Genomic DNA, 15,694 nt, shown 5'->3' with positions numbered 1-15,694 from the left:
ATCTGGGAGATTCGGTTTCATGAACCCTCAGCTTCTGCTCAGAAGACACTTCAAAGAAGATCCTCCTGCCACACAAAAGAGCCAGATTTACTGATTTGTCTCTTCGTGGGATCCCACAAACACTAGCCTTCCTCTTTAGAGTAATTGTTCACAGTACTGCTATGGGGAAAGGAATCCTGGTAACTAAATCTCAATTTTTTGTGCCACAAAATACATTGCTCCTTATTGGAGATAAGTAATATGGGGGGGAAGGGGGAGAACAACTTATCTAGAGATGCATTGAACACCAAATAATATTTAATGTTTTAAGATTAGGGTAGGAAAATATGTCTTTGGACATGGCTTTCCATTCTATTCCAGTGTATTATCTAAAGAATGAGTTTATTTTTATTTTCAACTAATTTCACCATTATAGATGCATGGGATGAATTATTCAGAAACATACATTGAACTATTTATAAAAAACAAACTCAAATGTCAAGTATAAATATCATTGGTTACACAGAGTGGTGTTTTCAACTTTCTTTCTATAACAGAAAAAAGGACATCATTATTTGATGGCAGGAAAATTAATGGATACATGGTAATTGCCCCACAGAGAAGAATATTTATTTTTCTGTATTAAACTGGATATGTAGAAGAAAGATTGAATATCAACTAAAAAGATGGTCTCAAAAAACTTGCAATATCAGATTTTTTTCTAACATATAAATTATTTCAAAATTTTAAATTATACTGTATTTCTCCATTTATCAAAAAATACCAAAGTTATCAGTATCTGAGCAAGGAAATCTAGGTAATTCAGAAAGCACAAGTGACCAAAAAAGAAAAAAAAAAAGAAAATTCACTACAAGTTTAAACTTGTACTAACTCTATTATCTTTCACAGGAAATTTTTACTGCCTAATTTTTATCTTAGCCCAGGGCTTCTTAAACTTTTTCCACTCATGACCCCTTTTTGCCCAAGAAATTTTTACATAACCCCAGTTATATGTGCATATAAATTAGGCATACAATTCAAACATTACTAATAATTAATCATAATTTCAAAACTCCCATATTCAGTTATGAGACCCCATATGAGGTCATGAACTAGAATTTAAGAAGTTGGGCCCTTGGGAAAACAAGAATATGAACAAATATATTAACTATAACTGATCATCCTAACCAGCCTGACAAAGGACAAAGTTATTTCAAGTAGGCAAGTATAGCAGATGAAAAAAAAAACAGAACAATATACCTGTGAGATTAGCAGCTGGCAGGCTGCAAGCTCCCGCTCACTGGCATTCATCTTCCGGTTAGAATCAATCTGTGTACTTTCCAGCTGTTTACTCCGGTTCACTAGAGATTTCACTTCAGACTTCATCTTACTGATGTACAGCCGGGCCATGGTAAACTCCTCCTCAATCACTCCATTTACATCTGCTAACTGAACACACAAGAGGACACCGCTACTTACTTTCAGCCCAGTGAAATCAAAACTTCAGATTGACCCTTCCTCTCTGGATCCCCTTAGGTACCAAAAGCAGAATTGAAAAGTTACCATTATTCTAAACTGTAAGAAGAATTTTGATATATTCATCATATTGACAACCTGCATAGAAATAAATACACCATGGAGGTGATTGGGGGACATTAGAGCATTAGATCAAGGGGAAAAAAAGAACTTTGAAATTAGGAAATGATCTTTATAAGCCAAGTACCAAAGGTTCATTTAGTTATCTAGAATGCTGTATTCAAGAATACAAAATATCAAGAATACAAAATATCAATAGCATAGGGGTCTTAGGGCAATCTGGGAAGTGGTAAGAAGAAATCAGAAAGTCCTGAAATCACTGGACCAAGTTTACTTTGAAATAAGAGTGTTTTCACTTCAGGTGTTGACATTCCTTGGCATTTCTCAGCAACTCCTATCCACATTTATTGGCCATCTTCCCAAAGCCAGAGATATATGTTCTAATAATAATAATAATATCCATTTACCAAGAACCTTATGGTTTATAAAGTACACTCTTCAAAATAACCTGGTGAGTTAAGTGGCACAGATACCATTGTCCCAATATGGCAGATGAAGAAACGGAGTTTTTGAGAGGTTGTTGATTGATTTATCAGTGGTCAAATAACAAGTACTTGAATTCAAACCTTCTAAGCAAATTTCCAAATTGAATCACACTGTCCCCACTATGTATGTTTTCTAGAAGACATCAAACTAACCTCCTACTAACTAAAAATCTACACTTTTAAATGTCAAGTATAACTTTGCTTTGGTTGTTATAAGAAAATGTCTTTTTTTTTTTAATATGTGATATAGCTCCACTGTAAAAGGAGTTAAGGAGGAAATCTTGTGTTTATCTAAAAGATGGAAGTCTAGTATGCACAGACAAATCTAAAACATAAAATAACCTAAGAGAACAAGACCTTCAGAGATCATCATTCCAAGTTTTCAGAAATCTTTTACATAATAAGTATCACAGAATCACACAGGATAGGAAAAGGAACAAGGTAACAAGCATTTGTTAAGCATTAATTATCTGCCAGGCACTGTGCTAAGTCCTTTAAAAATTTTATCCCACTGGAATAGGTATTATTTTGATCCCCATTTTACAGATTTAAATACAAACTAAGACATATATAGAGTTACTTGGGTTTACTATTTTATTGTTTTTCTTAATTACACAAATCATATATTATACACACTTTTACCTCCTTGTTTTTAGGTTGAACTGTCCTAGAGAGTCAGGAACCTTTTGGATTTTCAAAGATCCAGTTTCTTTCAGTCAAATTCTAGTATTTAACATTAAACCAAACATTGTCATGTATCTTTCAATCAATTTGCAGCCTCACATTTTAGTTCTGTGATTTAGATCCACAATCAAAAGAAGAAAAGCAAAGCAAGACACAAAAAATAAAAGTTCGTAATTCTCCATGTAAACTTGGCCATGAAGAACTATATAAGCAGATTATACAATTCATTATACAAATGGTAGTTAAATGTGTATAATTTTGTTTAGCCACCAGAGGGTATCACAGCATTTTAGCAAATAGGTATTTATGATATGACTATACTGGTATGTGAATACAAATTAAAATTTGTTATTTGGGCTAGAACCTAGTACTGTAATGCTTCAGAGTACCCAATAGTTATGAGTAAGTTATATCCTTTAATATAGATGTGTCTATTTCATCACAGCTTCTATATAACACATTCTCTATTGGTATGTTTTTAAGTGATCATTTAGGGACTGAGGATATGTATGATATCAGATGATCTCTGAAGAAATTAGCAACAAATATGAAATAGATTAATCATCAGGAAGGACCTAAAGTCTAGCTTTCAGAATTTACCAAATGTGATGTTGCAAGCCTTTTATATGCCAGCACTATACAGAATTCCATTTTCAAAGCCGAATGGTATAGACCATAACTCTCTCTGACTCTGTGTATAATGGCACATTTATTTAAGTCAGTTACATTTCTGATTAAAGTGTCCTTACCCATAAAACATTCCCTGCAGTGTTCTTCCTCATACACCTTTTTAAAATGTAACAATAACTAATAAGAATAGTTCACATATATGCAATACTTCAATAATGATCTTTTCTCATCACAATCATTCAAGGTGAGCAGTAAAAGTGTTTTTACTAATATTTGATTTGTCTATAGACACAAAGGTAATAAGTGACACATTTGGGATATTAACTTGAATAAGACTGGGATATTAACTTGAATAAGACAAGTTGCATTTCCTCTATACCAAACTGCCTATCTTAAATAATGGACTGGGAAGATCTACATTTAGACTAGATGATATGGTTACTGGAATCTAGTCATCAGAGAGACAAGGGTAGAGAATATATATGCTGATTATAATGTATATCATTTCCAAATTCACTGGGCAAATGGGGAAAATATTGGGAGGAATCTTCTCTTTCACCTTGACTTCATCTCTCTAACACCATGAAATTAGAACATCTTGACCTAAACAATCTTTCTCCTATGTCACCTTCCTAAGGTATAGAGTTGTAAAGGAGCAAAAATTACAAGCAGATGAGCTATTGTCTAGTCCAGAATGAAGTCAAGGCATTTGCTATTTCATGTTTCACACCCTAAAAGAAAAAATATGTAGGGTTAAGAAAGAAAAAAAGACTATAATATGGCAAATGACCAAAATAAATTTCATTTACATTCCTCTCTCCTGTATATACTCTTTGAATTTGATTTTCTTGGAAATATTTCCTGTTTTGTTTTGGTAGATGATAAGCAATTTTCAAGGGTAGGTTCCACTAATTCTAGGGAAAATCAATCTTTTCTCCTTTTTAAATAAAAATCAAGTTAAACTCCTCTTTGAAATAATGGAGATTCCAACTCTCATCATTTTTGTTTTGTTTTGCTAACAGACTGCTTCTCATGGCTATGTATCTACCACCAAAAGTCCAGGTACTGAGTAGCATATCAGAAATATAAGTCACAGAGAAAATCCCTAATCCATTACATTATGGCTTTGAAAGAAGCTATATACTGTCCTGGGGTTTTCTTGGAAGAAATGCTACACTGCTTTGTCGTTCCTATCTCCAGTTCATTTTACAGATGAGAAACTGAAGCAAACAGGATTAAGTGACTTTCCCAGGGTCACACAACTAGTAAGTTTTTAAGGCAGATTAGAACTCAGGAAGATTATTCTTCCTGACTGGTCCTGGCATTTAATTCATTGAGCCACTTAAGATCCCCTAATCAAATAAGAAAAGCATATATCCAGCAAGTGAATTTGAAGAATGATAAACTTTCTTTCCCTAGGAGTACTGCTCATTTAGAGAAAGACCTTAGGTTAACCTTAGGTTAAGACATTGTCACTAAGGATTAAAATGAATCAAAATTGTCAATGAAATTAAACTAGGGCTGGAAATTTTAGAATCCACTTTGAGTCTTATTGAATGAATTCTCAGGAGACATATTACGTATAGCACAAACTATACATACATGTACTGTGTTAGTATGCAGGGGATTATTCATAACAAGTAAGTCACCATTTCTGACCTCAAAGAGTTTATATTTTAGAGGGAAATGACACACATAATTATAGTGTTAGGTAAGATGTGATAAGTACACAATGAGAGAGATACAAAGTGCTATGGAGGCTCAAAGGGAAGGATGGAACACATCTAGTTGAAGTCAGGGAAAGATTAGCAAAAACTTAATGGAGAAGATGGAATTTGAAGTAGGTAATAAAAATGGGCAGCATACAATAAACAGAAAAACAGGAGGTTGGATGGTAGATACAAAGGGTAATATTCTAGACAGAATCTAGATGATATAAAGATATAGGAGAAGGAAAATAGTATTTTCAGGAATTAGTTTGGTAGGAAACTTAAAAGTACAAAGGTATGTGTGACCCTGGGCAAGTCACTTAACCCCAATTGCCTCAGCAAAAAAAAAAAAAAAAAAAGTACAAAAGTAATAGGGAAAAAGCAGAAAACCAGATGGAAAGATATTGAGAAGGGCTTTGATTGTCAGGCTAAGAAGCCTAAACTTAATCAAAAGATTAATGGAAAACTAGTTAGGGTTTTTGAAGAGAGGAGTGACATGATCAAATTTGTGAGTCAGAAAGAATGACATGTACTATAAAATGGACAGATTATTTTAGGAACATTAATTTCAAAGCTATCACATAGTAGTTGTCAAAAAATGAAGTCATGAAGCCCCTAAAGTAGGAAAGTAGCAATAGGGATGGAAAGAAGGGAATAGAAGTAAGGAAATATTAAAAGATAGAATCAACAGGATTTGGCAATTAATTTGACAACTAATTGGATGTGGGAAGAGGAGAAGGGAACACAGCAACATCCTAGTAGCATCCAGTTCAATATTTTAAAATTATTTCAATCATGCTTCAATTCCCTAAGGCACCCAGTCACTTCCTGATTTCATTTGCATTTTATATCAGCTCTATTTTGCAGCTTAACATAATGCCCTTTTTTTCATTGACAGCAGAAGAAGCCAACATTCCAAAATCAGCTCTGCCTTTAATTTAAAAGGGCCTTGGCATTCAGCAAAATGTTGGGATTTTGTTTGTCTGAGACCAATAAATTCTTCCAAAAGTGAAATCAAACTTAAATAACCAAACTTAGATGAAATGGAATTAGCACCATGGTACATGAATACTCTAAAATTAAATTTCAAAATTATTCACAGGCACTTATTGAATGTCTGCTTATAAATAGTAACACTTAAGAGAATACCAGAGTTGAAAGAATGCCACTTAGTTCAACATCTCTCCTAGAAAATTTAGCTGTAAAAACACTTAAATTGAATTTTTCTGTACTATTCTGAGAGTTCAACATTTGAGACCCACCCTCAGACATTTTTTAAATGATAGTTAAAATTTAAATATTAGTTTACATATATAACATCATTTGATTCTCAAAATGACTATTTTATTGTAGCTAGTACAAGTATTATTATTCCCATTTAATAGATTGAGAAAAATCAAGGTTCTGGTAGGTGACACAACTATTAAGATGGCAGAGCCAGAATTCAAATTCATCCTTCTTTTGACTACTAGTTCAGTAGTCTTTCCCTCTCAACTATAATCCCTTACTCATAAACTGTCTACCTAAAAATAAACATTTATATAAATCAATCAATAAATAATAGAACTGGAGAGAGACATAGACACACACACACAGAGGCAGGCAGACAGAAAGGGAAAGGGAAGTTGGATTTAAAGATTGGTCAATCTCACACAACAGTACATTTTCATTTTTCAAGTAGTTATTTAGAAATTATGCAGACAAAAATTTCATTCATATTTTAAAACTTAATCTCTTTTCTATTTGTGCTTGACGGTGGTAATACATTCCCAGATCATATTGTTCTGGTATGATGTGCACAATCAGGCACACTATAACTTGATTCTAATATAGTGTTGTCATTTTGGTCCTCTTAGAGAATGAAATTCAACAACCAACCCTCTCCCTTCCATCCTCCATAACTGGTCTTTTAGACATTTCCCTACATGTTCATCATTCACAATACAAGCTTTAAGAACAAACTTCTTTCCTATCTTATTACTCTACAGAGGGAAAAATAAAGGCTGACAGTTTAGATACAGAATTAAATGACAACTATGATTTTATAATCTCCTTTCCAGTTTTATATTTGTAAATATATGCAACATGCAGAAATGTTGGTATTAATTGGTCTTTGTCAAATAAAAAAGTAGAAGATATACAACAGAGCAGTGAGACAAATTTTACTCTACCATATTTTCAAAAGAAAATAAAACCCTTTGTAAATAATTTAATTTTCATATTTATCCAATTTGTTCTAATTGTACATTTCTCCTAAACATTGGCATATGTTTTCAGGGAATAAGGACACATTTACCTTAGTGCAATCAAGATTTGAATAGGGACACAATCCATTAGATTTTAAGCTCTTTGAAGACAAAGATTGTCTTTTGCCCCTTTTCATATTCCCTAGGCTGAGAATAGGGCCTGATATATAGTAAACACTTAATTAACATTTATTGACTATCTTCCAGAATTGAAAATCAAATTTCACTTTCTTCTCCCAACATATTCTCAGTTTCACAGGATTAATTCTCATCAATGCTATCTCCTTGAGAGAAGGGAGCACAAGTACTTATCCATTTATAGATTGCTTAGATTGACAGGGATCTTAGAGATCACTGTATCTCAAAGATTTAGAGTTTGAAGGATCCTTTGAGACCTCTTAATCCAAACTTTTTCATTTCACAGATTGGTAAGAAAAGGGTAAGTGATTTTTTTTCAGTGTCATATACACAATAAGACTGAATTTTGCATCTGCCCTGAAGTCAGGAGGATCTGAGTTCAAATCTGGCTTCAGACACTTAACACTTCCTAGCTGTGTGACCCTGGGCAAGTCACTTCACCCTAATTGCCACAGGGAAAAAAAAGAGCTGAATTTCAAACCCATCTCCGCTAACTCTAACTCTAGCATATTTTCCCACCATATAGCCTCACCAACTCATTTTACCAAAAAGACAAATGAAGCCAAAAAAGCCAAGTGATTGTCCAAGATTACTATCCAGGTAGTCAATGGCAGAGTTGAATTTAAATCCAACATATCTGACTACAAATTTAACTGAGTCCTTTTCCCTATGTTATGTTATTATAAAAATGAACACCAAAATAAAGATTGAAATGGCTTACTGTCTTCACATCATTGGTGCCAATGATTCCACCAATCTCCCCCAGGTCCTTCAACAGTAAATTCAGGATTTCTGTGGCACGTTTTTTCTGGTGATTACTCAGCTCCTGCAACTGATTCAGCTCTCTTTGTGTAGCACTCAAGGTAGTCTGGAAAGAATTTACCAACAATGTTAAAAAAAAAAAAAAAAAAAAAAAAAAAAAAAGGACCACTTTTTGGTCCTATGAATAAAGTACATGATTTTAAGGAAGATTATAAAGCACAGTCCAGAAAAGAGTTCTTTTATTAGTAGTAGTGGTTATAAAAGATTCAGAAAGATTGGTTGTTATTGGTTTTTTAATCAAATATTGGTATAAGTTATATATTCCAAAATAAAAGCCTGGGCATTTTTCAACCAACACTGCATAACCTACCAGGGAATAACATGGTGGTGGAGGGAGAGAAAAGGAGAAGAGAGAGAAGGAAAGGGGCTTAATTCCACTTAAATTCAGGACATTCCAATTATTAAAAATGTTTTATATGTATATACACACACACATATATATATGTATATGTATATATGTATGTAAATTTCTATTTCAACCCACACTCCTAATCTTGTCTTCTGAGTGAATCTGTTCTCTATGTAGCCTCTCAGATTTGTCCCTCACTTAGGAGACAGAAGTCTTGTAAACCCATTAAATTTCTTAATAATTTAGCTTTAAATTTTTTTTTAATTTGCTTATGTGATACACTCACAGAAATAGTAACTAGGAAAGAATTAATTTAGAAGTAGCTGACTATTTCTTTCCTAATCTTCCCAGAAAAGCTAAACTGAATGCAAATCATCTTCGTCACATAATACAAAACCAAAGAAGAGAGGGATTCTTTATATATTAAAAAAAAAACTCCATTTTCTTGCCAAAAACAAAAAAAAATATTTTTTATCCATTCCTGATATATAATAATATCAGAAAGAACTAGTGCTTGAGCACATTCAGCTTCTTGAGGGCAGAAATTATCTTAATCATTCTATTTGTAAAGAAGCCAGCATTGTGTCTGGTATATAGAAGGTACATATAGATGTTTGTTGATTGACTAATACCACACAACAACAAAATAGATAACAAGTCTTTGATTAAGTATTTTTCTAATTAACTGAACCTACAAAGAAAGCAGTCCCTCTAATACCAAAGAGATATAACTTAATACAAAGCAATTTACATAAGTCTTCCAAATATATCTCTTACAATATAACACATTTTACTGATTAGACTATGAAAACTACTTGAGAATTAGCTAGTAGCACTTAGCATATGAGTGATAAAGAGTGAGAAGACTGTACTATGAAAAATCATTCATTGATACTGAGTAGGAAAAAAAAATCATCCTCAATGACTTCTCACTATTTAAAAATATAATGAGGCATTCAACACAAGCCTCCTTACAAAAAGAATTGCTAAATATCTTTGTAGTTTTTCCTATTCTTCTTTGATTTTTCTATTTAATAATTCCAGGTTGAAAATACAAATAGCTATTTCCAAAATTTATCTCCCTATCTTAAGAAATTATTAGAAAAGTCTCTGCCAGCCCAGCTGAGTTTATGAAGTCAATGACATCTCTTGCATCCCCTATGGTGAGCAGATTAAGTTCCACAGCACCATCTGCTAACACCCTTTGCCAATCAAATTTGGATGACTTCCATAAAGCATACTGGACAAATTCTCATGATGCCAAGCCATTATGCAGCGGTTCCCAGGGAAGCAGTTCACTGCTGAACCTTGTTTCCTTTTCTCCCCTACAAACACATTTGCCAAATAGTTAAGGGCAAAAATCAGTAAGTTTCGCCTCAGATAGCTAGATATAAACCCTTACTGGAATCTAGGGTAGATTGACCTCATCACAAAATCTGTTACATGGAATTGACATCACCTTTTCCAAAATGTAATAAGAAGGAGGGAACAGGGGAGAAAGGTAGATAGAAAGGCAAGGTAGAGCCCAATGGAGGGTCCAGTTTAACAAATAATAAGCCAAATTAGGGTGAGCAGAATCCTAAAACAAACAAAATAAAAATTAAGGCAAGGTGTAGGAAGCAGTAAGTTTGACGAAATAGAAAGACCTTGGAAAGTGAAAAATAACTACAACTCCTCAACACTGACATTAGAGTTTAGAGCTCTGTGTCTATCAGATTTCTGTGAGAGACAACTATCCTCCAAGTGTGGGCAAAGATCACACATACAAGTTGTTTTCCTCATTGAGAGGAACTAAGGAAATAAATCAAATACTCTGTTGCTCATGTCTCCAATTGAGACCAGATTTGAATTCAGGAAAATGAGTCTGCACCACCTAGCTGTCCAAAATGGAGGATAATCTCCCATAAACAATGCTCCAGGGATTAATGCCTAGACATGGAGCTGCTCCTGAATAGATATTTCAAGGAAATGGATCAGCAAGCTGAGGAATACCTATCTAACTTTGGGAGTAAGCTTAAATGTCTTCCAGGAAAAGTTGCATGAGATTCTCAGAAAAAAAAAAAAAAAGATACATTAAAATCTTGTTGTCAACTAATATCAGTTCCCAAAACATTTAATATCTTTTACTACAAATGCAAAAGAACCACTAAAGCTAGAGAACCTCCCCCACCCCCACCCTCACTAGAAAATATCCCAACCGTTTTCTGGGCTAGCTCATCAGTCAGCTGTTCATTGGCTCGGGTCTTGTCCTCCACTTCCTGTGACTTCTGGTCATAATTGACAGCTAGTTCCTCTAGGGCTTGAAGAACCTCTTTCACCTCATCCTTGGCAGCCTCGTTCTCAATCTGGAGACGAGTCAGCTCCTCTTGGATCTTCTCATAGTCTCTTCTTGTAGAAGCTAAAAGCTTTAAAAAAAATTTTTTTTAAGTTTTGGAGGAAGTAAAGGCCAGCTATAAAATAGAACAAGATTTGTTACTATAAAATGGAAACAGTGAATCAAAGTAATACTCTTTTGAACTAGGGAAGTAAATTTATTAATATGTTTGTAATTAATAACCTTGTACAACTGCAGAAGGTAATACAAGCTTTTATAAATGCTCACAAAATTCTGCTGAAAGCCAAAAATATACAAAAGTAATAATTACAAGTGAGTGAATGAACATCAAACCCTTACAAAGCAGATTATTTCACTATTTCCACTTTGCAGATGGAATGAGTGAATCAAACTTATTGGGGCAGGGTCTTTTTAGCCTTGGGAAAGAAATTAATTATAATATATATGTATATATTATATAATAATGTAACTCTGAAATAGTGCTTCTCAAGCAAAATCAACTGGTAAAGTGATTGAGAAATTGTTACAATTTATGCCTTAGAAATTCCAATGAGAAAGGCAATGGAACTAAAATTAGAAAGAAAGAAATGCCCACAAAAACATTTGTTAGGTGAAAATAAAGAACTGGGGAGGAAGACAGAACCAAAACTTCACTTTGCAGGTGTAATCTATGTTAGGAAATACATTCAAATGCTATCAGTTTATATGTGGGAAATAAACTGTGTTTGAGAAGCATGGCCAAACATAATGGCAAAAACTATCAACTAATTATTTCAAGATAACTTATAAAATGTAAGCAAGTATTGTTACATCTGTGTTGGGTTTACTTCCCTTTTGTAATGACCGCGTATTTAAAATCAGCTGGAATCAGGAATTCAGGTTAAGGGAAAAATCTTCAATATTTATTAAAGTGAAGAGATGAATAAGGATTGCGATAGCACATATAGGTAAGAAAGATTGCAATAGCAATATGGGCAGCTGCGACAGGAAGCGAGCTAGCAGAGAGAGACCTGAGCTGAGCAAACCGTCGCAATAGCAATGCCAAAAGTCTCTCCTTCCCCTTCCTTTTCCACTCCCCTGCCTCCACCCACCAAAATCGTCATTTCCTATACAACACATCAGGACTTGCACAAAGAGTGGGCGGGGGCCATTCTTTCTCCAAGCTTATATATTAATAGAGTACGGTCCAATTACTATTTAGCCTCATGTGCTTGGGACCTCAGTGCATCAACTCAAGCCTCAGCCCATTACACCCTTTCTATTTTAATCCTGTCATTGCTACACAGACAATTCCAGACTACTCAAAGTCTAGATATCCAGCTAATATTACAATTCCCTTCTGTAATATATTTTGGCTACTTCATAATTAGTAAACTTCCACAATAGCAAATATACAGTATTCAGGAAAAAGTTAACTGGGTAAAGAAGAGTGAAAGTATACCTATAAAACTATTTGGGGGTATTATCTTAGATTTAAGTTTACTCATATCTACCTTTCCCATATTAGCATAAAAATAGAGTATCCTCCATAGAGCAAAACTACAATGAATTCCTATTTGCACAAATTTATAATTTAAGTTAGTGAGTGAATGAGAGATAGAGGAGGTGGGAACATGACACATCTCTTCTTTCTGAGAATGTCAAAATCCGTCTTTCCACTTTTTAGTGATACAAAAGCATTCCAGCATGCATCTTACCTCTCCTCTCCCCTCTGTATTATTGCCAAAGGATAATAGTAATCAGGATCAGTGTTGATATATGAGGGTAATTATAAATGGCATCCAAATGAGTGTGGAGGAGTAATAGAAGTAATGTCAGTAGGAAATAAAGAGACAGCAATTCTTGTCTAGAGTACTAAGATTCACTTCAAGACCTGCTTCTATCTACATGGATGGGAAAGGAAAGGAAAAGGAAAAGAAGAAGGAGAAGGGGAAAGGGAAAGAGGAAAGGAAAGGGGAAGGGGAAAGGGGGAAAAGGGGGAAAGAGAAAGAGAAAGGGGAGAGGGGAAAAGAGGAAGGGGTAAAAGGGGAAGGGGAAAGGGAAAGAGAAAAGAGGAAAGGGGAAAGAGAAAAGGGGAAGAGGAAAGAAGGAGGGGGAAGGAGGGAGGAGGGAGAGGGAAAGGAGGAAGGGGAAGAGGGAGGAAGAAGGAAGAGGGAAGAGGAAGGGGGAGGAGGAAGTTTAGGGGAAAAGGGGAGGGAGAAGGGAGGGGGGAAGGGGAAAGGGAGGGAAGGAAATTGAAAGCACTTAAAATGCTTAAAATGTCACAGACTGAGGCATGCCTCATTTTGTAAATTCCACTCAGAAAGGCATCATTCTACTGTCCTAAGATAAAAGAAAACAACCAGAAAGTTCCATTGGAGTCTAGCAAAGGCTTTTTTTAGTCTCTTGGAAAAGTTACAATTTGTGGAATTAAACAAAAATTCTAATAACTTTGAGTTTTTTGTTTGTCTCTTTACCTCATCCTGATCCAACATCTGCTGCTTTAATTTTTCAGCCAGCTGGCTCTGCTGGTTAATTTCATCATCCTGAAATGAAATAGGACATTTAATTTTTTTTACTAGTGTTTCCATTTTTGACACCTAAGTTTCCAGAAAATAGCCACTAAGACATCAGCTATGAGATTGTATTAAAAAGTATAACTCTCCTTCCTTCTAGTATTATTTCAGAAGGTAAGTAATTGGTTCCATATTTTTATTTGCTTAAATACCTCTCAATCAACTTTTCATAATGGATGAAATATCTCAGTGTTCTCTGATGTATAAATACTACACAACCCTAATCCTATTCACTTGGAAATTGAAAACAAAAAACACTAAGAATAAAACTGAAAAAAGGCCTTAGGGACCTTCATATGATGCATCTTACTACACCTCATCAATGAAAAGGAAAAAATAAGTATTTTTTAAAACCATCTTACTCTATTTTGATCCCCAATTCTAACCATTTCAATGCTAGGAAGAGATGCTGCATATTACTTATAGCGGCTCTACCAGGATGTTTGGGGAAAACCTTTATTTTTAAGTCAATTGGAAAACCTCAGATTTACAATGTTAAATGCTGGCAGATGAAAATGGGGAAACAGGGAGTGTGGGAAAGGGACTCCCAGTTGAAAGACTAGTCAATTTAGAAAATGCCCAACTCAGCAAAGATCTGGAAACAGAAGCCATGATTGACCTAGCATGAATAATGCACAGGCATTATTTGCATTTTGGCTGAGAAATGAGAAATAGCCATAGTTTTATAGTTATGGGAAAGGATTTATCTTTGGCAATGAAATATTCCAGTACAGAAGTGAATTCCATTTATAAGTAAAGGAGAAAAAAATTCTCAAGGACCAGAAAGCACAAGTTAATGCTTGGGTGAGGGGGTGGAGAGAGTGATGAGGAGGCAGCTATTGATTTGGTGGTAAGGAATATTCTCCTTGGGCAAATTCATTATTTTCATTCTCATTTTCTGCCACTAGATGTTGCTGCTGTCAAAGCTTGGATGCTGGCTCTTTAAGCCCTTTGTAACTGGAATGTAAATTTGTTCGATTGGCTTTCACCTGGTAAGCTACCCACCCCCAGATGTGGGTGGAACAACAGGCATGAGCTGCCTAGCAGCAGGAGATTAACTCTGCATGCTCTACTATCATTTTCATCATTTCCAATAAAATCTTCAAAATATAACACAAAACAACCCCTATTCATATTTTTCTTTTTCTGGGAAATAGGAAGAGTTAAAAATATAAAAACAATGTCCTAGGACCTAATTGGACACTCAGTACTAACCTACTGCAGAGGATGGTTAGGAATTTGACATGCAGCAACATGCAGCCTTGTTATGAAAATGGATAGGACGAAACAGAAGGGGCTTGTTGCTCTCCCGGGGGTTCCCTTTAAGAGCCTGACCTTCAAAGCTGTCAACTAACATGTTACAGCTTTTGATGTAGAAATAATATTCAAAAACCAGTGTATGCATACTTACGCTTTCCATTCCCAGTCCACAGCATTATTTGTAATCTTTCTTTTCTGTAAGAAGGTTGCCTTTAAAATACTTTCTCTACAGGGTATTTTTTTTATAACACCACTAAATCTTCAATTATTTCACAAACTATATAGAAGAGTTCTACTACCTAACTCTTACATCAAATTAGATGTTTGGAATGAGAAAATGCACCAAAAGAAAGCCTCCAAAAATGGTATTTTTGTTATAAAGATCTAGCACTATTGATGTCTTGTTTTCTAAATTTAGAATGTAGGTAACTGGAGAAGAGATTGTTTTTGTCAATGTTCTTTGGCACTCTGCAGATGCTTCATAAACATCCAACTAAAGTAAAAGAAATAAGTAGGTAGCAATTGCCAACTCTTTTCCTGGGACCTAGAAGTGACCAAGATGAGTAACAGGTGAGAAAATAAAAGCAAATGGAATCAGATCTCTCTCTCTATTACCACAAAGGAACCAGAACTATTTTGCTTATGATGGGACAAATAATTTTGGATATTTTTGTGATTTCTGAAAATTAAATAATTAATTTCAGAAATTAGGAGTAAAACAAACTACAGTTTCAGATTAACTCTGCATTACAGTCAAGAAAAATTTCTCTCAAAATCCTGTATAGGCAATAAAAAACAATACTATATCTAGTAGCTGAAAGATTAATTAAGCAAAGCTCTCATAGGAACAAAAGTGTATTATAGATGAACTCATAAGGGCCAGGTTGCCCCCAATTTAACTGCTAT

The 15,694-nt window shown here is 34.5% G+C and overlaps 1 protein-coding gene across 1 annotated transcript in view; it reads right to left on the bottom strand.

The window, feature by feature from the left end:
- The window catches only part of KIF5C (kinesin family member 5C), a 203,457-nt gene that overhangs the window by 44,686 nt on the left and 143,077 nt on the right, over window positions 1-15,694 (bottom strand). The window contains exons 13-16 of the mRNA XM_051985841.1: window positions 13,430-13,498; window positions 10,837-11,043; window positions 8,189-8,335; window positions 1,240-1,428 (exon numbers count right to left, since the gene is read on the bottom strand). Coding sequence (XP_051841801.1) covers window positions 1,240-1,428; window positions 8,189-8,335; window positions 10,837-11,043; window positions 13,430-13,498 — 612 coding nt within the window. The remainder of the gene's footprint in view (window positions 1-1,239; window positions 1,429-8,188; window positions 8,336-10,836; window positions 11,044-13,429; window positions 13,499-15,694) is intronic.

The sequence above is a fragment of the Antechinus flavipes genome, chromosome 3 (genome assembly GCF_016432865.1).
Source record: "Antechinus flavipes isolate AdamAnt ecotype Samford, QLD, Australia chromosome 3, AdamAnt_v2, whole genome shotgun sequence".
NCBI classification, from domain to species: domain Eukaryota; kingdom Metazoa; phylum Chordata; class Mammalia; order Dasyuromorphia; family Dasyuridae; genus Antechinus; species Antechinus flavipes.
The sequence above is the reverse complement of the archived record's forward strand: the minus strand, read 5'-3'. Positions and strand labels throughout refer to the sequence as shown.